The following is a 27,824-nucleotide window of genomic DNA, read 5'->3' as shown; positions in this document are numbered from 1 at the left end:
ATCTCACAATGAGCCTCATGCTGACGAGGAGGCGCACAACTAGGACTTGGATAACATAGAAAAGCACTTAATTATCTGGTTTCTGAGCAAGTCCAGGGTTCTGCTGGGTAGGTTGGGTGGGAGGAAGAAACTCCAGGACAATGGAATAGTACATAATGTATTATGTTACTCTCACTTAAATCCTCTAAATTTAAAAGAAAACAATCTTCAAAAGAGTCACAAAGCACATGAAGAGGCAACTTGAGGCGATGCTTATCCAGATACATCACAATATTCTTAGCGGTTGGATTTTGATTCAAAACTGAAGTGAGAGGTACAGTCTCAAAGATACAGCCGCACATCTGCCAGCTTGGAAGAGGTGGCTGGAAAGTCCACAGAACGACCCTGCCACGCACTTGGCCAAGGCCCACGACCGGCCTGAGAAATCACTCCGCTGTGGGGTGCATTTGATGGCAGAGGCAGCGAAAGGTGATCATGGAGGGTTGGCAGACCCTGGAGGAGGAGAGAAGCCACTCAGTGTCTGCTGCAGAGGAGACACGGTCCTTCAGGTGACCTTGCATCAGAGAGCGTGGGAACAGGAAGCTAGACAGATGGAGAGGTGAGCGCTCATCAGTGGTACACAGGAGAAAACAAGTATCATTACCGACCCCGGGTGTGCGTTTGGTTATGAACCCTGCCCCTGGAACTGGATAATACTGAATCTGAATCCTGGCTTTGTCACTTTAATAGCTGTGTGACCACGGACCAGTCATTGTGACCTTTTTGAGCCTCTAACCATTAACCTTTCTTCATCGGGAAAATGAGAGTAATGATAGCTCAGGGTGTTTTTGAGTTGTCACAAGGGAAAAACCCTCACCATTGGCTCACGGTCGAATCAGGTGAACTGTTCCCTTTGCATGCTGTGTAGCCTGAAGCCCACAAGGGCTAGTACTGTTCTAGCCAGAATTTTTTTTTTCCATTGCAAATGACAGAATCCCAAATAAGCTTAAACAAAAAAGAAATTATGAGCTATTACAAATGTAAAGTGTAGGGAAAGCATGGATTTCAGGCCCAGATGGATTCAGGGGCTAGAAAGAGAACACCAACCCAGTCTCTCCAGCTCTTGAGTCCACTTTGCTCCATACTGGGTCCATTCTTGCAGGGTCTTTCTTCGTGGTGGCAAGGTGGCTTACCAGTAGCTTCAGATACATTTCCTTTCTTCTCCACAGTCCCAGGGAATACATTCTCAAGCATTTTAGCTAAAGTTCTGAGACTGACTTGCTGGTCCAGCCTTGCCCAGCCCTGAACTGATGGCTGTAGCCAAACAGACAGGATCTCTGGATTGGCCAGATCTCAGTCACAAGTCACTACCTTCGAGTCCTAGACCCACTGACCATGTGGACAAAGGATGGGTGGGTCCTAAAAGAAGAACCAAAGTGCTGTGACCAAAAGGCAGGGAGGGGATGCTGGGTGGAAAAAAGTAACCAACATTTCCCACAGGAACCTTCAAAGTCATGGCTAAGGCATCAATCAATGCACCATTAAGTGGCCAAACAATCCAACAGAAACAGGACTCCCAGATCACTCCTGATTTTCTCAGGTCCTCCTTCCTCCACATACCAAACAGCTGGATCAAACCACAAGAGCCCAGAGAGAAAGCCCTTGGATTTCCCAAGGCAGCACCAATGATGTGGAGAGGGGCATTGTCCTGTGCCTTTTCCTTATTATAGGACAAGTGATTTGTATTTCCAGAGTTCCTCTGTACCTTCAATTTTACAAAATATATATATGTGTGTTTTATTAATTTCCACAGATTTTTTTAAGAGTAATTTTCAAGAATGATGAGATTTCCCCTTAACAGGGCAAGGAACAGTTCCCTGCTGTTGTCCACTGTTCTCTACGGATTTTGCGGTCAAAGTGCTCTGCTCCTCATCCTCCTTCCCCTGTCCTCCCTCCCCTTCTGGCTACCCCCACCCCTCCATCTTGTCCCTCCTCCTTGCCTAGTTTAATGAGATCTTTCCAGACTTCCATTATGAGCAAACCAGCTCTGGGATTTTGCTAAGTCTCCAAACCACCTATACAATGACTACTTCATATTTTAATTCAGGTTACTTTTTTAAATTTAATTAATTAATAAGTTAATTTAGAAAGGAATTCTATTCACCATTACACATGGAAAACCAGTATCACTTGCCATAAATAAAAGATAAATGTAAAATTAAATGAAATACTGATGAATTATTGAAAACCACATCTGAAACTAGGGATGTACTATAGGTTGGCAAATTGAATTAAATTTTAAAAAATAATAAATTGGGTAGTAAACAAAAAAATTAAATGCAGTTAAAACAATGTTACCAAATCCCAACTACAACAAGAACAACCAGATTCAATACTGGGTGAAGAACTTGAATAGACATTTCTCAGAGTAAGACATACAAAAGGCCAATAGACACATGAAGAGATGTTGGACATCATTAATCATTTGGGAAATGCAAACCAAAACTACAATGAGATACCACCTCACCTCATGCTCATTAGGATAGCTACTATCAAAAATCAGAAAAATTTAAAAAATAAGTTCTGGTGAGAATATGGGGAAAAAGGAACCCATATGCACTGTTGGCAGGAATGCAAAATGGGACCTCTGTGGTAAATGGTATGGAGGTTCCTGCAAAAATCAAAGCCAGAGTCACCATGTCATCCAGTAACTCCAGCCCGAAAGGATTGAAAGAAGGCTCTGGAAGAGTATTCACACCGTCGTGTTCATAGCTGCATTCTTCACAACAGCTAAAACATGGAAGCCACCCAGCATCTGTCAGTGGATGGTAAAAGCCAAGTGTGGTCTATACCTACAAGAGAACACTATTCGGCCTTAAAAGGGAAGGACATTCTGACACCTGCCACAACCAGGGTGAACCTTGAGGACATCATGCTCAGTGAAATAAGCCAGACACAAAAGGCTTGTCCTGCTGCAGGGAGGGGGAGACGGGGAATCGGTGTTTTCAGAGGGATAGAGTTTCAGTTTTATAAGATGAAAGAGATGTCTATGGAGAAGGGTCGTGGTGGTGGCTGCACAGCGATGTGACTATATTTAATATCCCTGAGCTGTGCACTGAAAATGCTAAAGAGGGTAAATTTTATGGAATACATATTTTACCACAATGTAAAGAGAGAGAGAGAGAGTAAGAAATCCTGTCTGGATTCTGTCCTGCCCGAGGTCTCCAAGCCTGTGGCCTCTGTCTCTCAGCACGAAAAGGAAGATTATATGAGACATTCTTGATGGAGGCGTTCTCCCGGGAGTGGTCAGAAGCCAGAGGAAGAGCGGAAAAGGGGAGAACATTCTCACAGGAGAGCAGGTGTTGCTGAATGTCAGGTGAGTACCCACTCCAGTCATGGGGTTCAGGGGGCTGACCTGGTTGAAGACCAGTTAAAATTCTGCCCCCACCGACCGTCCACCTGGCTGTCAACTCTTGTCTCAGCTCTGTGTGGTGTCTTCTGGTCTCAGCAGCCTATATCCTTGGTTCTCTGGCCCAGACTCCCTGCTGTCACCTAGATTAGAAGACCCCAAGAGGTGGGCCAGTGCCAGGCTGGTCTCCTGCAGCACAGGTGCCTCCCAAAGTGCTCACCCAGGTGTGTGCTGGTTTTGTCCAAGCTGCGGAAGGCAACGGACTCGGGGAGTGTTCCAGTAGCTCTGACACCTCCTGCGCCTGGGCACACCCAAAGACCACCTCCTATCCCTTTCTCTTTTTAGCTCATTAGTTGATTTTTCTCTTTTTCCAGCCATCCCTCAGTCCAAGACATTTTATTTTGTAGGTGATTGATAATTCTAAGGGAAGGGATAATGATGAAGTGATCCAAGTTTGTAGCCCAGCAGGAACAGAAGATAATCCTAGCCTTGGGTTTTTCTAATTTTCAAAGCATGGAGCACCAAAACGAAGCCGAGCCCCCCTACAGAGCTTGTCCTGCTTGGTGACAAATCACCCTAAAGGATACTGTCTTCCACATCCCACTCCTCTCCTTGACTTGGACTCAAGGACTGGGCAGGATGGAAGGGGTGGAGTGGGCTGGAGAAACTTCCCCATCGGCGTGGTTCTGGGGACTTGCCTGCTTTTTTCCTCACACGGCGTGGTAATGAATTACCCAGCATTGACTGCTGCAAATGACCCTCTGTGGTGCTCCTGGGTTCTATGGGCCACAGGGGAGGGGGCCAGCCTGTCCTCAGTGGGAAGTCTCGAGGCTGGGGCTCCAGTCACCTCTGGGCTCACCTCACGTGTCTGTGGTCGGCACTGCCTTTGCTGTGAGGCCTCGGGTTCTCTCCCTGTGATGGCTGCACATAGGCTCACTCAGGCTTTCTCCTAGCATGGTGGCTGTGTTCAAAGGACCAGTGTCCCGAGGGAGGGCGCCAGGTGGAGGTTGTGGCACCTTCATGACTTCTGCTTTCTGTGGGACGAGACAATGGGGGGAGCATCAAAGGATTTGGGGACCTGTGTTAAGGTGACCACAGTGCCCTGAGACTTGAGCAACTCCAGGGCTGCAGGTCTGTTTTCCACCCTCAGTGTGGCCTGGCCTGGGACCTGGCCATGCCTGAGGTTCCCTAGGAAAGCCAACTCCAATCCAGCACAAGTTGACGGGCTTGGCAGTGGCCCTGTGGGGACTGCCCAGTGCCATCTGGAGCAGGGCCTCTGTGTATTGTCCACCCTTCTGGTCAGAGAGCTCTGGTAAGGGCGGGGCTCTGAGGCTTTCCAGGTATTCTCAGAGGTCAGCAGTCCAGGGCCAAATCATTCGTTCATTCATCCGCTCACCCACAAATCTTCCTGGAGTGCTTCCTGCGTGCCCAGGCACCGTTCACAGCTCAGATGGTATTGGTCACCACAAAATAAGGCAACCCTTGTCTTCTGTGCTGCTCAGGGCAGAGGACAAGACTCAGGTGAGCCTCCACACATCACACTTGGACACTTGGAAAGCCTTGAAGGGAACGGGCCCCGGGGGAGGGACTTACTGAAGCCCCTCTTCTGTGCAGGGGGCCCAGACCGCCAACCTGCTTCTGGCTTGACTTTGCTCCCCTGCCACTGCCCACACCCACTGGCTCTGAGCTCCTGGGAGAGGCAGGGAGACACTGCCCGTGCCCGTGAGTCACGAGTGTAAAGTACGCCCAGGGCCTTGGCAGGACGGTCTGTGCAAGGGCAAGGTGTCATTAGGCGAACACTGAGAAATGTTGCTTTCCCATGGCCCCTGAGATAAAAGCCCGCAGCCTCCCGAAGCAGCCTGTTACCGCTGGCGTGGCTGTGGGTGGGAGCTGCAGGTCCAGGGGCAGCGAGGCGGCCGCGTGAGAGTGGGAGCGCGCGTGTGCGTGTGCACACGTGTGCATGAGTGTGAGTGTGCGCGCGCCTGGCCTCGGCACGGCGGCCCCCGCCCTCGGCGCCCACCGCGCCCGCCGCCCCCGCGCGCCGCCCCCGCTCCCCCCCAGCGCGGGGAGGCGACCCCCGGCGCGCCCCGGGTTCAAAGGCCCCGCGCGGCGGCCCCAGCCCCTCCGGGGGGCGGGGAGCGAGGGGGTGGTGCGGGCGCCAGAAAAGCCCGAGCCCACAGCCGGCCCGCGCAGGGATGGGCAGCGCGCGCTCAAGAGTGTGACCGCGGCCGGGACGCAGCGAGCGAGCGCCGGGCTCCGACCCCGCAGCCGCAGCCGCCGCCGCAGCCGCAGCCGCAGCCGCAGCCGGAGGGCGAGGCCGCTGGGCCGGCCCGGAGCCTTCTCTCGGCCACAGGCGTCCGCGCTCCCGGCCCGGTGCCCCGCGCCCCACCGGGGTTCATGGAGCCGGGGCTGTGGCTCCTCTTCGGGCTCACGGTGACCTCCGCCGCAGGTAAGCGGGCGGGCGGGGCGGCGCACACAAAAGGACCCGGGCCGGGGGCGCGGGGAAGGATGGATGCGCCGGGGGAGCAGCCGCGGCCCGGGCTCGCCACCCCCGGAGGCGCCTGGGGGCGGGCCGAGGGGCCGGCGGGAGCGCGACTGCCGGGGGGCTCCGGAGGTTGCAGCCCACCGGCAAGCCAGGGATGCTGCCCGCCCTGGTGGCCGCGGTGAAGGTTTCAGACAGTTGGGAGCTTTTCAAAAAAGTTTGCCAGCTCTTCCGAAACCGTGCGAAAATGATCGCGAAGTTTTCAACGGGAGCGAATACCTTGCAGACTTTGCAGAAAGTGAAAATAGCTCGCAGGCTTTCCACCAAGTATGCACATAACTTGTAAACTCTTGGAAAACTGTGCAAACTTTTCAGAATGTGTGGCAGAGCTTGCAGACGTTACAGAAAGTGCAACTGGCCCGCAAACTTTGCAGAAAGTTTGGTTGTCCCCTTCCCCCCCGCCCCCCCCGGGTTTTTGGGTAGGGTGGTGGTGGTGTGTGTGTGTGGGGGGGGTGTCTGCACACCCAGGAGCTCAGGAGCCTCTCAATCTGCCTCCTGCAGGATTGGTACCTTGCCCCCAGCCTGGGGACACTGGCAAAAGCGGCGTGCCCGGGACCCCCCCTACAGCCAGATCTGAGGGGGACATCCAGGAGCCTGTGGCCATGACCGCAGTGCAAGGTCCAAGTCCCAGAAGCCCCGAGCAGGAGCAAGAACCAGGTCGGTATGGGGAGCAGGCATCCAAGGGGGGTCCTGTGCACCACCGCGCGAGGCGCTGTACCTGCTTCACATACAAGGACAAGGAGTGTGTCTACTATTGCCACCTGGACATCATCTGGATCAACACTCCTGAGTGAGTCAGCCTAGCCCTGGGTGGTGGGAAGTGATTGGGAGGGCCGGCCCGCATCTTCGCTCCTGGAGGTCCTCATCCCACCCCTGCCAGGTCAGCCCGGAGCCGACCCTGGCACAGCCTCCAGCTCTTGCTGGGGCCTCCTGCCAGCTCAGGCCTGGTCTGCAGGTCAGGGGTGTGGCTCCCAGCCCCTCTGAGGGCCTGGCCTGGGAGAAACCCAATCTCAGAGTTTCTGATCCGGTGGAAGGGGGAGCCCTCCCTCTGAGACAAATGAGCTGGCCAGAGGGATTAGACACCTGAGAAGTCCTTCTTGGATGGAGGAAAGTTATCTCCTGCCCCAGGGGCTGAATGGGCCCCCTGCCCTCGACCCTACCAGGCTTCAAGGAGTTTCAAATTCCTTGAAAGCAGCCTGCTCTCCAGAGAGTGCAGGGGTGGGCTTGGCAGGGCCTGGTGGAACCTTCCCAGGAAATGTGAAGTCCCACAGGGTACCAGGCTCCTATCCTCCCAGGGCTGGAGTGCTGACTGGTCCTGCCACCGGGCTGACCCCTGTCACCCATGTTGCCCACTGCTGCCCACTGCCACCTGATTGCCACAGACGGTCTCTCCTCCTCCCTTCCAGCCCCTGAGAACTCTTACTGTGGGACCAAGGCCAGTGCCACCTGGAGTCCTGGGGTCTGCCTCGCTGTAAAGTCAACCTTCTTCCAATACCATGGGGTCGAGAGCGCTTGGTGGTGGGAGGATTTGACAGTGTCCCCCATTCACTTACTCCATCTGGGAACCTTCCTCTGCAGAAACATCACCTTACAAACAGGAAAGAGGGCTTGACCTTGCTCTGGTTACCTGCCTTCTGGGCTTTGCCATCCTGAACCCTAAAATCTGGGACTTGGACCAGATGTCTCCATGTTCCATTTCCCAGGTGTTCCTGGGACCTCGTGGGACTCCTGCTGGTGCCCTACTAGGGATTCTTATGGAGGAGCTTTCCCTAGGAATGGCAGCTTTGCTGTTATGTTTGGAGCCACCTTGATTCATGTCCCCATGGCTTCCTTCACCTTCAAACCTCTGAGCACAGTGGGTGACAGCTTCGACAGGCTCTCTTACCCACCTTGTTTCATGAACACCTGCAGAATGAGGGGCCAAGGAGGGTATTCCTGAAGGGTCAAGTAGCTTTCAGACCAGGTGACAGCATCTCGAAGCGCATCTGGGACAGATTTGGAAAGTGACCCAATTACACCAGAATGGCAGACAGGGCTGCCTTCACTAAACCATCTTGACATTTGCTCAGGGTCCAGGCTCAGAGGGACTCATGCTCAGTTTAACACTATCCTGGAATTCTTAACTCTTTTTGAACCAGAGGCTCCAGTTTGCATGTCCATGCAGAGTCAGCCCAGGGCCAAGAGGATGCAGCCTCACCTTTGTGAGGAAGAAGAGTGTGATGTGCAGTGGGGGTGGGGCTCCTTCTATTCTCAGATAATGCCCAGAGTCTCCTCTTCTTGCAGCCTCCATCACCCTGACACCTGTCCTTTCTGATTCCTACCCCCCTGGCCTTGTGATCTGACCAAACTATCTTCTCAGAATCCAGGACGCAGGGATTGAGTCTCACCTTTGCTAGAGTCCCAAGCTGTCAATGCAGAAGGAGAAAGGAAAGCCAACTGATTAGGGGCAGGGGGGCTGGGGCAGAGGAGAGAAGAGAGGAGGAAGGAGAGGGTTTGGAGTCTACTTCCATACTCTGCTTGTTGCCAGGCTCCTGGCACCAGCTGGAGGACTGACTGCTTGCCATGTGCCTGAGAGGCTCAGCAAATGCCCTCTGATCTGTTGAAGCCCTAGCTCGTAATTCCAAGTTGTCTTATATGAATCCACGGACCTTTGACTTTTTCTAGGGCAGCCAACTTGCTGACATCCCCCTCACAGTTAGATTGACCTCCTCCCCTCCTTCCTGACCCTGATTCATTGTAGACACTAGGAAAGAAGGATTAAATATGGTGTTGAGAGTTCTGTGTGCAACAAAAATGACAACAGCCAGATGAACATTTTGAAGTTAGACAAGCAAAATAGTTTTTATAAGGAAGGTTTTTCCAGATGCTCTTTCTCTTTTCTTCCTCCCTCCCACCCCCTGCCCCATGGTTGCCTCCCTCCTTCCCTTTCTTCCTTTCCTTCCAAAACTCGATAGATTCATAGACAGATCCATTTGCTATCTTTAAACATCTTGGACAAGATTGTAATGTGAGAAAATGGGCTCTAGGGACAGAGAATGTGGGCCTTTGGAGAAATGGCAGGATGAAACATCGCTGAATTGGGCTGAAAGTGGAGAGTAACGAGCTCTTTTCTGGGTTCCCGTCTGTTTCCCTACCCACTCCCTGTTGCAGACCCTCCTGGTCTGTGGAGACTTCTCGAGCGTGTAATGTGCATCCAGGCCCTGCCACTGGCCTGGATAGACCCCACAGTCTTCCTCTGCCTGGGTAGGATACCTGCAGGGTTGCAGGTCACTTGCACTGCATGTAAGGACCTGCAAGCTGCAGGTGGGACATGCAAAGTACTGCCGAGACTCTTTATGCATCTTCTGTGGAAGGTCAATATCCAGTGAGGGCCTGAGAGACCAGGGACTCCTGAAGTGTCTTGTGGGTGTAAGAGCTGAGGTCGCTGGCTCTCTCTCACCCCCCTACGTGCTTACTTCTTCCAGACCTCAGCTTGGTCAGCCGTCTCTGCACACATCCCGTGTTCAATAATGCTGGTTGGCTTTTGGTTAAGCCCTGCTGCCTGGAGGTTCGTCCTTTTCCTCAGTGTCACTGAGGTTCTGATCTGCATGCTTTCTCCCAGGAATGAGGCTTCTTGTTCCAGAGTGTGTGGATGCTAACCAGAGGCCCATACAGCCCGGCAGACACATGTGGGAATGTGCATTTTTTGAGGGGTGTTGCCCGTAACTTCCGCTGTAGCCTCCAGGAAGTCTGTGGCCCCAAAGAGGAACCAAATGTGTCTTGGACGGCTTGCACTTCCTAGGCCTGTGGAGGCGGCTGAGGCCACAGCTGGTCCGTGGCACCGTGTGGGTTTCATGACTTTCTTTAGCCATGTTAGGGAGCTCTCCCTCTCCCCCACAAGCAATCCCACCACTGCCAACAAAAACAGAAACAAAACTCCAAATCAGAGAAACACAACCCATCTTATGATTGTGGAGAGTTTGCCAAGAATAAGATAACTAGGGAGAAGTAGTGAACAAGTAGTCCACGTGCTTACATGCTTGTACACCTGGGGCTGTTCACCATGATGCTTGAACACCAGGAGTGTCCTAGGACACAGTGTGGGATTGTATTAGTCGGGTTCTCCGGAGAGACAGAACTCACAGGATGGCGTATGTGTGCATGTGTGTGTGCAGACATGCCTGTATAAATACGCACACACATGTACACATACAGCAGGTGATGTTGCAGCCTCAACTCTGGAGGCAGAACTCCTCCCTCTTCAGGCACCACCGGGTTTTTCCATGAAAGCCTTTGACTGATTAGACAAGGCCCATCCACCTCCTGGAGGGTAATCTGCTTTACCCTAAGTCTACTGATTTAAATGTTAATCACATCTAAAAAACAAACAAACAAACAAACAAACAAACAAACAAAAAAACTTCTCAGCAACGTCTAGATTGGCATTTGACCAAATATTTGGCTCTGGTGGCCCAGCTAAGTTGACACATAAAATTAATCCCTCTCTTCCCACCACCATCCACCTGGCTGGGGAGTGAGCCATCCATCAAATGGCCGGTGGAACTGCAGGATACCCAGCAAGGAGCTCCTCTGTGTTCCTTCCACTTTGTTCCGGGAACTGAGAGAACCTGCCATCTGCTAATCCAGCCAAGCACATAATGAGGGAGAGGCATTGTGTACTGTGATGGTGACCATGTTTTCCAAACAAAACTCCAAGCCATGTGATCTCATGACCAGGAGGAATGTATTTATGAAAAGAATGGTGTGCATGTTTGGAGTCTCAACTGTGGTGGAAAATCTAGACTCTATAACCCCTACTCGTGAGAAGGCGCCAGACCCAGGCGCTCTGCTCTGTGTCCTGGCTGACTAGCTGTGTCACCTGGGTGTGTGGGGCCTTCTCTCAATGTCCCCTGGGTGAGATTCCAATGCCAGTCTGACTCTGGGATAGTGATCTCACAAGATGACCAACCTGCCACCCTGGCTTCTTCAAAGCATGCCTCACTGACTCAGTCCAGCAAGAATGACATTTGTTTTGGGTTCTTTTACTCCCCAAAGAAGTAGAGTAAAAAAAGAAAAGAAGAAAAGAAAAGAAAAGGGTAATTAAAAAAACATTGAAACTTGTATTTTAATGTATTTTGCCACAAAAGGCAGCAATACCACAGATTCATCTCTGCCCCTGTCTTATTCAAGAAAGTCATGTTCACATTTCCAAGAAGAGGCATTCCAAATGTTAGAACGTTCCAGTGAAATGGATGGATCCAGAACCCCAGCCTCCTGCTGATGCAAGGCCAGCTGTCTCCCCTCTGTGTGATTCCCCCCACCCATGACCCATGCTGGAGATGCAGCTGTTCAGGCATGGAGACAAACTCTTCCTGGCCCTCTTGATAATCACAGTGCTGAGGAGGAGGAGGAGGAGGAGGAGGAGGAGGATGGCCAACGTTGACACAGAATGAGGACGTGTGAGGAGGACACCAGAAAGGAGATGGGACATGGAATCTATGAACACTCAATATAGTGAAGACATGACCATCAGGATAGCTGTGCCACCTGGGGACTGTAAACCCTGTTGGGGGTGGTGGCCATGGCCCATCCTGCCTGCCGTACCCCATTCTGTGGTTGGAGGGTGCCAGTGAGTACAAGGTTCTTTCTCTGGCACAGTGGAGGTCACCTCCATGGACCATCCATCCTGGGTCTTGCCCCAGCTCCTGAGTGGGAGCCGCACTGAGCGAGCTGCACCCTCAATGGCCAGGTAGGCGGTCTATTAGCATTCCATTAGAATAAGGTGTACGGACCTGGGGTAAAGGTGTGCCTGGCTGCCTCTGCTGCCGATAAGTAGCCTGATAAGGACGCTGGCCAAAGGTTGTTCCAGGTTCAGTGAGACTTGGTCCCGCCCTTTCTACCTCTCCTGTTTTCTATTGCTTCCCTCTACCCTGGGCAAATCACTGGAATGTTTGGGGCTTGGTGTCCTCTGGAGGCACTGACCAGAGGCTCCCTCCGTTAGTGGGGTGGTGTGAGCGGCCACTGGGCTCTGGCCTTTCGGGATGATTTCACTGATGAGTTTAGAACCGGTTTGTTAAGTGCCTCCTGGTGAAGTCCTGGTGAGGGGTCTGTCTACATGCTCCTGTGCTCCCCGGAGCAAACATGGAGCTTTGGGGTTTGTGGACAGAGGACCCTGCCCAGGGCCTGGAAGGCACCGCCGGGAAGCGATTCCTGGAGACACTCTGCACACTGGTTTACAGAGAACCACTCTCGGTGCGCCAGTGAGCAGGACCCGTGAGAGAAGCTGCTGTTGGCCAGACTGGACGTGAGTTTGGACGTGGGGTTCTGACCCATGATGGTTTTGCTTGACTTTGTGTGAGTTTGTCTCCCGTGTAACCATTTCTGCATCCTTTGAAATCTCGTAAATGTTTAGATCCTGGTTTTGAGTCCAAGTTGTGTATCTCTGAGGAGGCAAGATAGGTCTTTAGAAGTAGAGGGCCCTGGGGCTAAGTCTCAGTTTGTGGAAGAGGCTGGTGCACACCAGACAAGCCCACCATAGGGGTCACAGAGACTGAGATCCCCCTTCTGTGCCCCAGGGGAGGTGTGAGGAGGCTAAGGTGGTGGGAGCAGAGATGGGGTAGGCCTAAACACAGCCGAACCCCACGACGAGGGAGTGACTTGAGGCGAGGGGCAATTTGCTTTGTAGCAAGAAGGTTTGGAACGAAGGGCTTGACCTGGTGTGACCCTGGGGGGAGAATTTGGGTTTCTGCTAGATGAAAGGGACCTCACAGCTGGGAACTTGGCCTTAAATCTGAAGGCAGGTGAAAGGCTCTGACATCTCTGGTGTGGTTTATTCCTGCAAGAATTTAAAACAAAGGAAGCTGGGAGCAAACAGCGCTTTCCTCCAGGAGGCCCTGCGGCTGTGCTGGAGGCCAGCCCCACTCTCTGCTCCAGCGCCCTGGCTGGCCCCGACCCCCAGCACCTCCACGCACCTTTCATACCTCTAGGCAGCCCTGGGAAGGAAAGCACTGCTTAGCCTGCCACATTGAGGAGGTGGCCGGCTCTCATTCTGTGTCTTGTTTCTGATAGAAACAAAGTTCCTTCGAATTGAATGTGCACATACTTTCCCCTACGTGGGATAGGAGCCTGTCTTACTGCGAAGGAAGAGCTGCTCGTCCAGACACAGTTTGGGGTGCGTCTAAACCCCTGTGTCCCCAGCAAGTGCGGCTCAAATGGACTGACAGCAGAAAAGGGTATCCAGTTGCCCTTCTCAGCTGCGCCAGCTGGGAGCCTTGGGACGCCAGAGCTTTTGGAGAACTTGTCTGAAGGCTGAGAGGCATAGGCCTTCTCTTCTTTTACAGCCTGCTCAGGGCTGACTTAGCAGGATGACTCAGTGGGCAGTAAGCCCTGTGTCCTGGCCCAGTAACTTCAAAAATGAAACAGATTCATTTCGGGAGGCCATAAGAGGCAAGGAAGCCCAAAGTGACAATGGCACAAATGGCCCTGTTCTGCCTATGGCTTGGGAAGTGTACAAGTTCTGCCAAAAGTCGGAAGCAGGTCAGCGAGAAATCAGAGATGTGTGTATCTTTCCTGGACTGTTTTCCATGGGTTTCTTGCAGGGTGGAGGCTGGGGTGAGGCCAGGGACACACTCCCTCAAGGGTGGTCTTCAGGGATGTGCCCAAGAGTCTGTAGTAAACATAAATGGGATATTAAGGCAATATTTAAAAAAAATTAAAGCAGAAAGTTCATCATTAAAAAATACCAACATTTGTAGTATATGATCCCACACCATGCATGCCTGGCTTGCCTCCCTCACCTTGCCAGGATCCCAACATTGGGTTCTCGTTTGGGGGTAAAGCCTGTATCCCTTCAGGGACTTAACTATTGTTAGTTTGAGGCGAGTGACCAATGCATCAGAGCTCCCTGAAGGACACGACCCAAGGACACAAACAACTAGATTAGGAGGAAAAGCAGTCTTTGTTACAGTCGCGCTGGCGAGTGGGTCTTTGTTCAGTAGCATTTTCCAGCCTTACAGTGAAATCTCTTCAAAATTAGCAAGGGTGTCTTCTCTGGCTTACTGTGGATTATTTAAAGGATGTATGATGGTGTCTGTATTTTCTTTTTTTATCCTCCTGCAAATACCGCCACCCCCCATCCTTAAAAAAAGTACCTGCTCCTTATTTTACCGCCACTCTTTCCACGGCTGGGAACTATTTTGAGCCACATCTGTCTGCAGCTTTGCATAAACTTCTAATGAGGCCATGCCAGACAGACATAGAATTGCCTACATTCGACCTGGAATCCGTTAGGGTCACGGGGGGCTGGGGGAGAAACTCCAGCCTTCTCCCCATGCACGCATTTGGGCCGCGCCAGATGGAGGGAAACCAACTAATCTGTAGGATTTCGTAGACGCTTTCATTCCCCACATAGTGGTGGCGTTTGTTTCCCTAACTTCCTTTTTGAGCCGTAGCTCCTGGCGATCTCACACCACACTGCAAGCAAGGAGCTTTTTTCTGTTCCTCTTTCCTTTGACCCCTCGTGCCTCCGTGTCTCCTTTAGTGGGCGTGTGGCGGTGTTTTCGGGAGGGATATGCCAGTGTTCTACGGAGCTGGTGGCCTGAAAAGGCCAACAGACTCTGAAAAAGTCTGTGGCTTTGGCGTTATTTTTAAGCTTGTTTATATGGTAGTGGGACATAACAGTATAGGCGGAAGCGTTACATGTACAGGTGTTGAGCCCTGGAGCCTCTTGGCTTAGGGGGCAGGGACCCCGCATTTAGCTGTGGTTTTATTATTGGAGTGAAGCATCATGCCAGCTCCGGCAGCCGTGCTGTTTGGAGACTGAGGGATGCAGGTATTGGAGAGTCTCTAGGTAGAATGTGGAGCTGGATGGACATTTCAGAGACCCAGTGGCCCTTTCCTTTCTCAGGCCCGGAGGGAAGGTGGTCACTGGGGACCCTCACCGAGCTAGTCTTCTGTTTGGACCAGAAATGCGGGTCTTCCTAGTGAAGCCACTCGTGTCACTTCTGGTGTCTTGATCATTTGTGCAACCTGGTTTCTCCCTCATGCCAGTGGTGTGGCCGGCAGGAGCTTCCAGTACCTCCCCCTCCATCTCGAGATGTCTTGTCTCTGGGAAAAACCCTCTAAGGCGGGCCAGTTGATGGCAACAGTAGAAATCCAAGAAATCAGCCAAGAAACCAGTACATGTGGGAGATGGGATGTGGGCCAGAAGTAACAGGTAATTTAGACCTCACTCCTTCCTTCCCTCATTCATACAACACGCAGTGATTGCTGAGATACTGAGGTATTTCTGAGCACGGCTCTGAGCCATACACTGCCTCCACTGCCCTGGGTGCAGAAGGGAACAAGGCAGAAAGGGTCAGTGGCTCCAGGTGGAAAGGTCTGGTGTTGCCAACCCCAGGGGACAAGAAGCAAGCCACATTACAGTAGAGTTGTGGAATCGACCCTCATTCTTGGCTCTGATTGGTGGGGGTCAATGCTCAACAGACTCTGAACATGCCTATGATTCCAGTGATATTTCCAAACAGTTCAGTCCTGGATGAACCCAAACGTCCCCCCTCCCCAGCCTTTGGTAGGGTAGCATCCTAAAAAAAACAAAAAAAATTAACTACCAACACACAACACATTGCTCACTTTTGATGTTTTCAAATACTGTAAGCTCACTGGCTGTTTGGGGGGCTGCAGGAGGAGGACTTTCCACACGGGCTGGTGGGGGGCAGGCAATCTCTGTCTTGGGGTCTTCCAACTTTAAGACGCGAGGATCTTCTGCAGTGGAGGCAAAGCTACAAATTGCCAATTCACTTTACATTGTTTGTGAGCACAGGGCCTCTGTAGTCATCTTTAGAACCAGAAAGCATGTGTGTGTTTTCTGCTTGTATAACAAGGTCGCTGAGGAGCTATATTTCCTGGCCTGTTTTCTTTCCTGGAGACTGGAAGGGCCCCCTGTGGGTTGTCTGGCATGAGGCCTGGCCCGCAGCAGACTTGCACAAGCGTTTGAGGAGTGGACAAGGACTAGTTCGCTGGAGGGTGAACCTTCTGAGGTGGTCAGCCGACAGTCTGGGGCTGGGCTCTGAGCATCTTGAAACGGAGGAGAGTGAGTGGTATGCTTGCTCTCACCTGCCCAAAGGACAATAGGAGCCAAAGCAAACATTTTATAGGAGAAAGGACTGGGAAGAAAGGACTCCAGCCAGCTTGGTTTGCTGGGTTTTGTCCTGACTTTGAACCCACTCTTTTGTGTTTTGTGGCAATGAAGAAAATCTCTGCTTGTCCCCAGCAACTGGGGACTCTCTGGGTCTTCCTATTAAATCTGAGAGATCACGGTCACTTCTGTCTCAAGAAAATGAGTTCTGGATCAGCTAGCCATCACTGGTCACAAGCCATGGAAAACCTAGTCTAGCTAACATGATGCCAGAGACGTTTGTGGAGAGGACACAGACAGGAAGAAGCAGTGCCAGCAGTGGGAGAGGGACTGGGACCAAGGGCCCCCAGGGCACAGAGGCATGGACACCGCAGGGCGGGGAGCAGCTCCAGGGTACTTTCAGAGATTGAGTTGCCCTCATCAGGCGTCTTGGGAGAGACAGGGTCTCATGTGCCCAAGTGTGGTCACCTTATGAATCCTTAGACCGGGGCAGGTGAGGGACATTGACGGAGGGTCTCACGGAGACCTCACACAGTGGGGAGGGATCACCCACCCCCACCCCAGGAAAGAGAAGCACTTGGATTCCGGGAGATGAGGCAGCCAAGCTTGGCCTTGGGCTCTAGAGAATTCCGGGCTATCAAGTCCTCTGACAGGGGTGTTCCCATCTCCTCACCTTTGTGCTTAGCAGGTGCTCTGGGTGCTTGTGGAAGTGAATGGCCACATCCTGTAGTGAGTGAGCCTCCTGTCATGTGAGTCAGAGCAGAGCACTTACCTAGCGCCTCTTTCTGGCTAAGGGGACCGAGGCAGGGAGTGAAGGTGAGCCACACTTTCTTCCTTGCCCAAGAGGAAAATTCTAAGCCTGGATGAGCAGGTCAGTGATGCCTGCTGCTGAAGGAGCAGACTTTTTAATAAAGTCTGAAATGGAGCCGTTGTTGGAGAGCATGCTGGGCTTGAGAAGTTCTCAGGGGAGCGGTCACAGGTATCCAATGGCTGCAGGTGCTGGCCTGCCAGTGGGTGGTCGTTCGCGTCCCAGTCCGGGGGCGGGGCGGGTCTGCGGATCACGCCCTCTGTTCGATAAGGCCCCAGGGCCACAGGTGAAACTGCCTTTGCTTCCCATTTCAGCAGGGGGAGTGTGAACAAAGGGAATAGGTCATCAAGTTGACTTTCTGACCAAAATGAGACAATCTATTTTTTGCGGAGACGCTCAGAGGGAACACGGACTTTTAAAATTGTGAGCAACTGTAGTTATAAAAATTGTATCAGGTCCTGATTTTGTCACTCTGTCCTATGACCTGTGTGGCTTTGCTCTATGAGACAAGCCGCCAGACCGGGTGGTCAGGTCAACTCAGATGCCCCCTGAAGGTCAGGCAGAGAATAAAAGTGAGCAAAGCAGGGAAGGTATAGAAGCACGGGAGTGGCAGGGACTGGGGCAGAATGGAGCCTTTCTGCCCCATCTCTGACTTTGTGGCTCAGCTCCAGACGATCATTGTCATGGTGGAGAGCGGGGTTGGCGTTAGTATAGCTTCTAGTTATTCAGGAGAAGCTGAGAGTTGGGATATTCATGTAAAATTTTCAAATTAAAAGAAAAAAACCAACCATCTGTTGATTGGTTGAAACCCATAAAATGCTAATTTGCTAACCCTTATAGTAGATGAAAGCTGTGTGGGTATGTAGGATCACTTGTCTGTCTTGTTCATCGATGATCCCCCTGAGTGTCATCTAGTGCCTGCGCATCAGAAAACATTCGGCAGATATTTGTTGAATGCCTCTCAATGGAAGGAAGTAAAAACCGAGTTTTCAATGACAGTCTCATAACTTTCCTCAGAAATTAGATTTTGACCAATGAGTCTCCTTTTGGCTGGCCTTGGTGAATGTCTGTATCTCTCCTTTAAACTTCAGGTATAGCCACCAGTTTCCTGACCAGAAAGATGGAGGTCACTAATTCATTTATGAAAAGGCAACACTGAACTTAAAAACAAAATCTAAAAAAACAAAAACAAAAACAAAAGCCAACTTTCCTTATTTAAAAACTTCTTGCTGAGAGAAATCAAGTGCTTTCAGTGCGATATATGGATGAAGAATGAATATGGGGGATTTGGAAGTTTAATATTTAATAACATTTATATATGACATTTGGGAAAAGCGGTAAATAAGGAACACTGTGATAAATAAGACTCTGGCATCACCATCGCTGATCAATAATGAATGTATGTAGGTTGAGGGACAATTTATTACACAGAGACACATAACGCTAGACGTCGCATATGGACGTATGCTGGAAGACTGTTTTGTTTCATCTAAGAGCATTTGGATTGATCTTCTCATCTGCTTCTCTTTTGTATGGAGCTCTGTGTTACAACTGAAACATGAGCAGATGGAAGAGCTGCCTACTTTTTACAAAGAATCGCATTCTCCAAGCCCTCCTGTTCAATAGTAGCTACACCAGTTGGTTGGAGAGTATGCTGATCAAAGGTTCTCAGCCAATTGGACTTCATTTTCATGGTTCCACCATTAGGTCCTTCCAACTCACTGTTGAAGAAACATTAAAACATGAGAAAGGGCACCAAGACAAATGAAGTCCAAGTGCTTCTTAGATGGGCCGTGCAGATGGACAGAGCAGACAGGAGGAAGCGTGGCAGAGAATGGCATTGTTGTGCCATATGGCACTCTGACTCCTTTATTACTTGGTCACACATCTCAAGTGGAGGCCAAGTAGGTGGGATTTTTCTGCCTGATGACAACTCACTTGAATTCCCAGACCACATAAGCAACAACAAGAGCTATCATTAATTTACTGGTCGCCCTTTGCTAACTATTTTACATGCAGTGAGGCGCATCAGTCTGGCCAACAGCCCTTTTGTTGATCAGAAAGCTGTCGAGAGGGTGGAGTGACCATCACATAAGGGCTTGACAACCCAATAATGGAATCACCAACTAACCTTTCTCTGTGCTCTGTGTACCTTGCACATACCTGTTATATATTGGCTTGTAATGTTTCCTCCACCTGGTTTCATACCCCAGGAATAGGACATGAATCCTGAAGACCTTTCTATATCCCCATCACACTTAGACTAATGCTAGAGACATATATATGTATATGTATATATGTATGATATGCTCGGCAAATGTTGGAGATTTCTTTGTAATGAATTTTGTGGCTGTTGAACTTTACAGGTTAGAAAGAATCCAGTCTTACCAGACTAGATTATCTCACAATTACTACCAGCTCCTCAGTCAACAGTCTTCATTGGCTCAGTCTCATGCTGGGTCCATGGCAGGTACAAAAGAAAAAGACCAGCCTTCTACTCTTGAGGAGCTTATGATCCGCATTTAAGTCTAAACAGTGTAGTCCCCTGTCCTGGACTGTGTGGGTTCAATGGCTATGTCTGACCTTCCTCTGGCCATGTCTCCCACTCCATGGGATTAAAGCCCCTTCTAGAACGTGCTCCAGGTAATCGGGATCCTGGAATCCTTTACCCAAATGTCCCCAAGCCCACTCCCAGGGCCTGTGCAAGTAGGTATGTTCCAGAGTCTGACACCAAGGGATAGGACAGGGCTCCAGGCACATCTCCTAAAGCCCTCAGGGTGGCCAAGGGGTGGATGAGGCCCCCTTGGTGTAGGACAGAGTAGGGTGGAAGAGAGGGTGCCAAACCTCCTTGGAATGGCCACATTGCAACACTGCAAGGAGACCCAAGATTCTAAATTCAAGGTTGGACTTCCAAGGTGTTTTAAAGCTATATTTGTTCAGGTAGAAAGATAGAACTGTCTTATTTAAGAGCTTATCAGATTGATTTAAAAACTTTGAACCACTGTGTTCGCTTTGGCAGCACATATACTAAAAACGTTGACCCATGGAAGATGGGCCTCCATTGGACCTGGAGCCTTACTAGAGGTTGGCTCTTCTGTGGTCTCGGGCACCTTCTAAACCTTCCAGTTGCTCAGCTTCTCTCCTTCCCCCAACCCCGGCAGAAGTCAGCCCATGGGAGACCACACTTGGATGCCCAGGGCTTGTAGCAGGGGTTTCTCATCCTTCCTGTGGGGAAGAGGACGGGGTGCTGTGTCTCTCTGTAAAGTAAACACTCTTTGAAAATCACGAGGGTTCATTTGCATACGAGCTCTTTGCACTTGGCTGCTGAGAAAGCCTTCGCATTTCTCTATTAACAAATACCTCGTTGCCTCCGTTTCCTTAGTTAAAACACTCTGGAGTGTTTTCATTGAAGTCGAGTGGCTCTGCACGCACAAATGCACAATCAGCTGACAGCAATTTCAAAATTGCAGGTCTTGCTGTTGATGGAAAAATGGGAGCTTGGTTATTCCTGTGTGTAGTTTTCACCAAGAAATGGGCACTGGGTTTAATGTCAACGCTTTGAGGTCTAATGCAGCCCAGTTACTGGACAAATACACCTTTAGCCAAATCCTGCCTTATAGCAGTGTCTGTATATGTCTTGTCCCCATGTGCCCGCCCCTGGCCCTGTTCCTGAGAAGAAATGGGGTGTCAGCACATGTTCAGCTCAGAACAGGACCAGACCCTGCTTACTTTCCCCATCTTGGGGGCACAGACTGTTCAACTCCAGGCCTTCCTCAAGGGCAGGAGGAGCCCACCTTCTACCAATCGGGTAGGAACCCACCACAATGCAGAGCATGAGAAAGGAAATGGAGTTGTGATGCCCCTTGTTCTGGCCTCCAACCCAGCAAGGGGAAGTTGGTTCGGAGCATCAGGTCATGGAGAGTTGCCCCCTCCACTGCCACTCGGCCCCCACCACCCTGAAAGGGCTCCATAGTATGTGTTTCGAATTAAAGTAAATCCAATTTTATTTTATTTTGAAAACGCAGAAAGGATGTCAGAATCCCCTTTGAGGCGGATGATTGGTGATACTCCATGGGGCTCACAGAAACCAAGGTGGTTCATCTTGGAAAACCAGGCCCTATTGGAACAGTAACTTTTGGCCACAGAATTTCCTCTGGTAATTAGCAATTTGTCCCCCAGTCCTGTTCAGTAGTGCTAAGGAATTAAGTATATGCTTTTAACTTTTTCCACCACACTGCCTCCTGGCAGTCTTCTTCCTTCTCTGGAGAGTGATGGTTTGGATGCACATGAGCATAAGAAAGAGACAAATGTTAATGGTTCCAAATGACACCATCACCCTCCTCCCCGCTCCAACCATAAATGAGATTGGTAAACAGCTTTAGACTTTTTAATAAGACTTTTTAAATAAGCCTTTTCCCAAGGCCAGTTCTGTCCTTGGCTGTGTCTTACAGGGCGCAGGGGGTCCTCTGATGTTTGTGTTTTCTAAGAAACGGCGGCGTTGGGGCCAGGACGCATCTGTAATTGCATTTGTGTATTCCCGTCAGAGCAGACGGCGAGGCGAGGCGACGTGTGCACAGAAGACACTGGGCCTCGGGCTGACAGGGCATGGCCAGCGGGCCTTGGGCTGGGGGCTGGGTAGGCCTCTTCCTGGTATGGAGGGCAGACTCAGGCACGGGGCACCAGCATGTGGGTCATCGGCTGTCCTTGCACAGGGCTCGGGAACAGGGAGACACCCTAGAACTGCCCAGAAGGGGGCACCCTGGACGTGTGAGAGGTGGGCCCAGGGCAGTGCCCACCTTTCCTCCCCCACAGCCCTCCACCTCTCTGGCCCCTCGGCTCCAGGGCACTTTGGGGTGCTTGGGGAAAACAGGGCTTAAAATTGCCTGCAGAGGCTTCCTAAGGCCCAAAGCCTGGGGGAGCATGTGGACACCAGTTCTGGAAGTGTGGCTGCACCCCATCACTCCTGCGGCGGCCAGGGTCTCCCAGCCATGGCCAGCTCCGTGGAGATGCCCCCTAAGTGGGGAGGCCGGGCGGGCTTGTCCACATGCAGCCCTGACGCTGCTCTGTCCTTTGCAGACGGACTGTGCCCTATGGACTGTCCAACTACAGGGGGAGCTTCCGCGGCAGGAGGTCCACAGGGCTGTTCCCGCAGAGCCCACAGCCCTCCAAGTGGACACAGCGCTGCGCTTGTGTGCAGAGCCAGGACAGCGCCTGCTTGCACTTCTGCACCCGCACCCTGGCTGTCAGCAGGTATGACGCTCATCTCCCGGCAGATCTGCAGCCCGGCAGTCTGCTGTGTGGGGCGTGGGCAGGGGTGCAGGGTGTGGGGTGGGGCACGGGGTCTGGTGGGGCTTGGCAGGCCCTGGCTGCTGTGGTCCTGCAGGCCTCCCCGCAGCACCTATGCGCCCTCAGCTCCAGGAGGGTAGGTGGGCGCTGCGTGCAGCAAGGAGCAAGTCTCCTTGCTGCCTTTCAGAATGGAGCCCACAACGTGGCCACGGCTGTGTCTGGTCTCCAGACACACTTCTGGATGGCCCAGCACTTTGCCAAAATTTGAATAAGTTGCCAACATTTAAAAATTGAAGAATTACCCACCCCTGCCAAATGTGTATTTTTAGTTCCTTCGAAAACGGCAAATGGGACCATCTGGTCTTATGGGGCCCCACGTCCCCTCTTGGACAGTAGAGGCTGGAACCGAGGGGGGTGCCACTCACATCTGAGGGAGACATGCTGCATGTGTTCACCTGCGTTACCTGTCATCTTACTTTGGGGACCCCAGGGGCCCTTGAGTTTGAGAGCCTACTCTGGCTGCTGAAGCCTACTCTGGCTACTGAAGAGAAGCCTACTCTGTAGCCTACTCTGGCTGCTGAAGAGAAGTTTGTGAGTCTGTGCAGACCTGAATAAATGAGCAGACCCCAATTTGGAAGACCCCTCTCCGGGCTTGACCCAGAGAGGCCATTCACATTGGCATTCACTCAACGGGCAGGTGCCGTGGTGGTCAGGGACCCAGGACTGCTGTTGGAAACCCCAGTGCCAACCTCATTTTCTTCTTGGCTTCCTAACATCTGATGAATAACTGAGGAACAAGTTGACATTGTGCTTTGGTCGAAATCCACCCACTGTGTGCTCAACCCTAGGAAACTGTGCCTGAGATGTGGTCCTTGGGGAATGCTGCTAATGTGCTCGTGGGTGGGGAAGAGGAAGTCCTAGTTTGACACTGCAAAACCAGCCACGTGGAAATGCAGGTTGATTCATTAAAAGCAGCTCTCTCCCCACAGGAATTCAAGGACAGCAACAAATCCTGACAAAGAGGAAGAGCCAGCCAGCCGTGGCAACGGGGGGCTGCGTCCAACGAGGTGAAACTTCCTTCTGAGGCATCACACCCTTGGGGACACGGAGGATGTGAGGGTGGCATGTGGTCTGAGAGGTCAGCCGGCGGGAGTCCTGGCATGCATGGGACGCTGCATCACAGGGGACTGGGCGTTGGGTAGATTGTCTCTGGGGACAAAGCAGGCTGAGGCTAGGACAGTCACTGTCATTGCCCTTCCCCTGGCCAGTTGACCCCTTGCATCCCTTGTAGCTTTAGAGCAGTGACACCCGGCTCTGCATTTTGCTGGGCCCAGACACAGCTAGTTGGCCACTGCTGCTTAGAGACCACCCGACCCCACCCCACCCCCGGCTCATCTACCTGGGCCCAGATGTCACTTTTTCTGGAAGCAACATGTGGTCGTTCCACAAAAAAAAGAAATCATTTATTCTTTTCAGCAGCTGATTCTGGACAGAAGTGAATTATAGCAGCTTGGCTTGGCAGCGAGCCCCCCATGTCCCCCCACTGGTGTTATTTTTTTTAATCCGCTTGTCTTTTTTGTAGGAGAGATTCTGAGGGTTTCCTGCAGCCAAACTGGGTTTATTTGTCATTCTATCAATCAGAAATTGTTATTAATGGCTCGCCTACACATCTGCAATGGGATGGTAATTTATGTCCATAATAATAGCCTGGAGGTGGCTTGGGTCCCTACAGGGACTGATCAAGGGAAGATTAAACCATGCTCAGTATACAGGAGGCTTTCCAAATTGGTGGCAGTGGCTTCTAGGCATCCAGAGAGATCCGTCAGCATCCATAATACAAACGGAGAGGAGGGGGCAGGTGAGGCGGCCGAGAGAGGCCCCAGGAGAGCACGAGCCAGGCTCCAGCTGGTCCCTGCCTTGCCTTTTTGGTCTTTCTCCTTTTTCTCTCTTCTCGCCCCAAACCCACACTCCTCTCAGCGAGGGCGGGATGTGATTAAACCCATCCATCCTTTGCATCATTTATTCCTCCACTCATGCATTCATTCAGCAAAGATGCGTCATGCACCTGCGTCGCGCTGGGCACTGTTCTAGAAGTCGGGGACACAACGGGGAAAAGGCGATAGGTTGGTCTTTGCAGAATTTAAACAGAGGGAAAGCTGACAGCAGACAGATGCAGTCGTCCCCTGATCCACGGCCTGTGGTGGACACCTGGGACCACGGGCACCATCGAGCTCTGTCTGGACTGTGTTTTCTCCTCCACGGACACACCTATGGGAAAGTTTGATTTATAAATTAGGCACAGAAAGGAGTGACAATAACCCATAATCAACTAGAAGAAGCATCACAATCTACTGTAATAAAAGTTACATGAATGTGGTCTCTCTGTGTCTCTCAAAACATCTTGGTCTGTACTCACCCTCCTGGTGATGAGGGGACACGATAAAATACTGCGTGAAGCGATGAGTGAGCTGGATACGCAGGCCTGTGACACAGTGTGAGGCCACTAGGGACCTTCTGACACTGGGTCAGAAGCAGGGACGTCTGCTTCTGGGCCGTAACTGAAACCACATGTAAGAGGGGGCCCCTGTGCATGCAACGGTAGAGTGAGATGCACGAAGGAGAACAGGAGGGCAGGGTCAGGATAGGACATGCAGGCGGTGGTTGCTGTTGGGGACTGGGTGGACAGGGTGGTCTCGCTGAACAGGTGTCCTTGGCTTTGGGACCTGCAGGAAGTTAGGGTGTGAGGCAGAGGGCTGAAGAAGGGGAGGAGATTTCAGGTAGGGAGAACAATAAGGGCAAAGGACTTATTGTGGTAGGACTGTGCTGGGTACGTCCAAGGCAGGCAAGAGAGCCCTGCACAGAAAAAGCATGAGGCTGCTTTCACTGTCGCTGCTGTTACTGTTCTGTCGAATGTCCGAAGGACGAGGAAGGTAGCACAGGTGTCCCTTCGGGGCCTGGAAAGGTTGTCCTTCCAGGTCTTTACAATTCACATAAAGCTCCTGTAGGAACTTTATTTGGGAAGAAAAGTCTTTTTCTTATAAGTCGTGGTCCCTACCTTCTTGCGAGACTCAAGTGAGTTATTTCTAGTCTCCCGTTCTCAGAGTGGAAGCTGCCCCCATCCCGAGCTTGCGATAATCAAAGATGTGACCAGGCTGCGGGGCAGCTCCCAGCAGCCGTGTCTGGTCTGCCCTGTGTGACTTATTCACACCTTCCGAAATTGCCCAGAGGCGCCAGGGTGAGAAGGCTCAGCTCGAAGCAGGGAATGGGGCTGGGGAGGGAGCGGGGGAGTCACTTTTTTCCGGTGGGAAGAACCCTGCGGCATAACATCCCCGTTTGTCTTGCGCCCCTTTCTCCAAGTCAGGTTGAAGCCAAGGACAGATGGAGGGAGCAGGCCCTAGGCCTCCAGCACCAAACGCTTGCCCGGCAGCGCCCCCTGGCCTCCCTGGCACCCTGCTGGCCTCTCTGCTGTGTCAGGAACCCCTGCTGAAGCAGGCCTACAGCACCCCATCTCGGGGTCCCTCAGGCCCTGCTCCTTCCCGCTTCCCGTTCCCACCTTCCAGAGGACAAGAATCAGTTGGGCCCCAGGGTGGGCGGCAGCGAGAAAAACCCACCCGGAGGGTCACTTAACAATCCACCCCGACCCCGAGAATGCCCCGTTCCCGACGCCCCGGTTTCTCTAATGGGTAAAATGATCCCAGATGTGCCCCGGAGCCTGACGCCCACGGCTCGGGTTTCAGGCAGGAAATTGTTTCTGGAGCGGCTCGGCCCGGTGGAAAGCCACTGGCTGGATGTCGGCTTCTCCTGGAGAATACTTGGGTCCAAGCTCACATTGCAAATGCGAACACGTGTCCCTGTGTAACGGACGGAGCGGGAGCACGGGCACGCAACATCCGCGTCCCTACACACGACGGGCACGCGGTGTGAGTGCTGAGGGCGCCCGCCGGCGATTCTGGAAGCTGATCGTAGCCACAGGGGAGTTGAGGACTTTGAAGCTTCTAGGATGTCGACAGGGATTTTCAGCTGTGCGTGGCTCCCACTGGAAGAATGTCACCTGAAAAAGAGAGAGAAAAAGAGAAAAAAGAAACCTTGATGGTTGTGCCCAGGAAAGGAGTAAGTGAGAATCCGTGGGCCTTGAACCCGGGGCAGGCGGCTGGGAGCCTGTGCCCGTTCGGGGACTGGCTTTCTGTGGTCGTCGTGGACAGTGAGGCCAGGGGACCCCAGGCCTTGTTCCCGGGGAGCCGCAGTAAAGGCAGCCAGCTGCAGCTCCAGGCTATTTGGGCGAATATTTGCTTTCATGAATAAATGTGGATCTTTGGGGAATGGCTTCAAAATAAGCCACAAATGCAAACTCTTTGTAAATTATGTAAATTCCTATTTATCTATATAATTGGCAATCACTGGGGATTGTAATGCCCGGCAGTTCACGATCTGTTTCAGCTGTGCTTTTACAGCCAGCGCGAGATTATGGTGCATATCTGACGGAGCAAAGCCGTGGTGGCCCCGTCACCACTGGGGACAGGCCACCTCCCTGAGACCCCCTTGCCCCCCGCCCCCTGCCCCCCCGCTGGCAGAGAGGCGAGAACCCGCATTTGAGGCATGCCCGGGTCACCACGCAGAGAAATTTGAGGTGGTGGGTGACCGAGCGTTGGCCTTGACCAAATGTTAAGTTATTATAGGTCTAAAAGTGAGGATCGACCACGAGGAAACCGAAGGGGCTGGTTTGCTGGCAGGATTGTGTACAGTTTAGAGAAGCAATTATTTATTGTGAGACTTGACTTCTTTACTTCAACTCCTTTATGTGGACCTGTTAAAAGTAAAGCCGCTGCGCATAGATTTCAAGTTGTGTTCTGGATCCAAACTCCCATTCCTTAGAGCTTGAATCACATTTTTAAAACGCACATGCAGTGTTTGGCTCTGTGGCAAGATGGTGTCTTGGAGAGAAGTTCATTCGTTGTGCTAACACTCAGAAAATACTGTCAAATGCATAATAAAAAAAAATCTAGAAGTTTGCTCTGATTTGTGGGTTTTTCTCGCCGGTGTTATATGCATGGTTACACGTCGACTTTTCATGGACCTCTGGAGAGGATGGAGGGAGTTATAGTCCAGGAAGTAGAATCCATCCAAAGTCAATTATGGAGGGAGGCGAACGTGGGGCTGCTTGAATTTTGAGGAAGGAGCAGGATTTGGGGACCTTCTGAGGAAGATAAACAATTCAAGAGTCGGAAAGAGAGAAATCTGGGGGGAGACTTGGCTCCTTCCCCTGGCACTGTCCCACTCACCTTGGTGGCACCACAGGGCACAGAAGTGCTAGAGCAGGAGTCCTGGGACAGAGCAGCTACCAGTTGACCTTCTCAGCCCTTCAGATGGTCATTTTGCTTTGCTGCTTACAGTTCTCGAGAATTAGCAGCCACAAGTGACCGCATTTTGTTTGATCTTCTCCATCAATTGCAATGGTTTTAGCCTTGAGGACAATGAGGGCATCTTGAGGGTTGGAAGTGTCAGGAGACCTGGGTTTCTTCATTTTCTTCCTCCTCTTTTCTCTGTTTTCTCCCTTTGTTTCTTTTGCAGCAGGGGTCAGAGACCACCCAGGGCAGGGACAAGGGCAGAGGCTCCGCTGTAGAGCAAAGGGAAGCCCAGTATTTGATCACATCCAATCCGAGAAAACCCGAGAGCCTCTTGTTTTCAC

The 27,824-nt window shown here is 51.8% G+C and overlaps 1 protein-coding gene across 3 annotated transcripts; it reads left to right on the top strand.

Annotated features, from left to right (window-relative positions):
* The first annotated feature begins 5,414 nt into the window (after positions 1-5,414).
* EDN3 (endothelin 3) lies at positions 5,415-27,154 on the top strand. 3 transcript variants are annotated; one of them, XM_026015103.2, is made up of 5 exons: positions 5,415-5,837; positions 6,432-6,720; positions 21,929-22,102; positions 23,128-23,205; positions 25,500-27,154. In XM_026015103.2, exons 1-5 carry the CDS (start codon positions 5,786-5,788, stop codon positions 25,534-25,536), a joined length of 630 nt encoding a protein of 209 aa, XP_025870888.1. In that variant the 5' UTR covers positions 5,415-5,785; the 3' UTR covers positions 25,537-27,154. The 3 variants fall into 3 exon arrangements, with proteins under 3 accessions (XP_025870888.1, XP_025870890.1, XP_025870889.1); XM_026015105.2 differs by having other exon boundaries at positions 5,586-5,837; positions 23,114-23,205; positions 25,500-25,634; XM_026015104.2 differs by lacking the exon at positions 25,500-27,154 and having other exon boundaries at positions 5,586-5,837; positions 23,114-23,359.
* Positions 27,155-27,824: the final 670 nt, after the last annotated feature.

The sequence above is a fragment of the Vulpes vulpes genome, chromosome 14, assembly GCF_048418805.1.
Source record: "Vulpes vulpes isolate BD-2025 chromosome 14, VulVul3, whole genome shotgun sequence".
Taxonomy (NCBI): Eukaryota; Metazoa; Chordata; class Mammalia; order Carnivora; family Canidae; genus Vulpes; species Vulpes vulpes.
The sequence above is the reverse complement of the archived record's forward strand: the minus strand, read 5'-3'. Positions and strand labels throughout refer to the sequence as shown.

Bases quoted from the DNA above. Each gene is read 5' to 3' on its own strand.
- EDN3 (XM_026015103.2), top strand. From the start codon at position 5,786: ATGGAGCCGGGGCTGTGGCTCCTCTTCGGGCTCACGGTGACCTCCGCC. The intron at 22,103-23,127 runs GTATGACGCTCA...CTCTCCCCACAG, and splicing joins CGCACCCTGGCTGTCAGCAG to GAATTCAAGGACAGCAACAA. The intron at 23,206-25,499 runs GTGAAACTTCCT...TCTCCAAGTCAG, and splicing joins GGGGGGCTGCGTCCAACGAG to GTTGAAGCCAAGGACAGATG.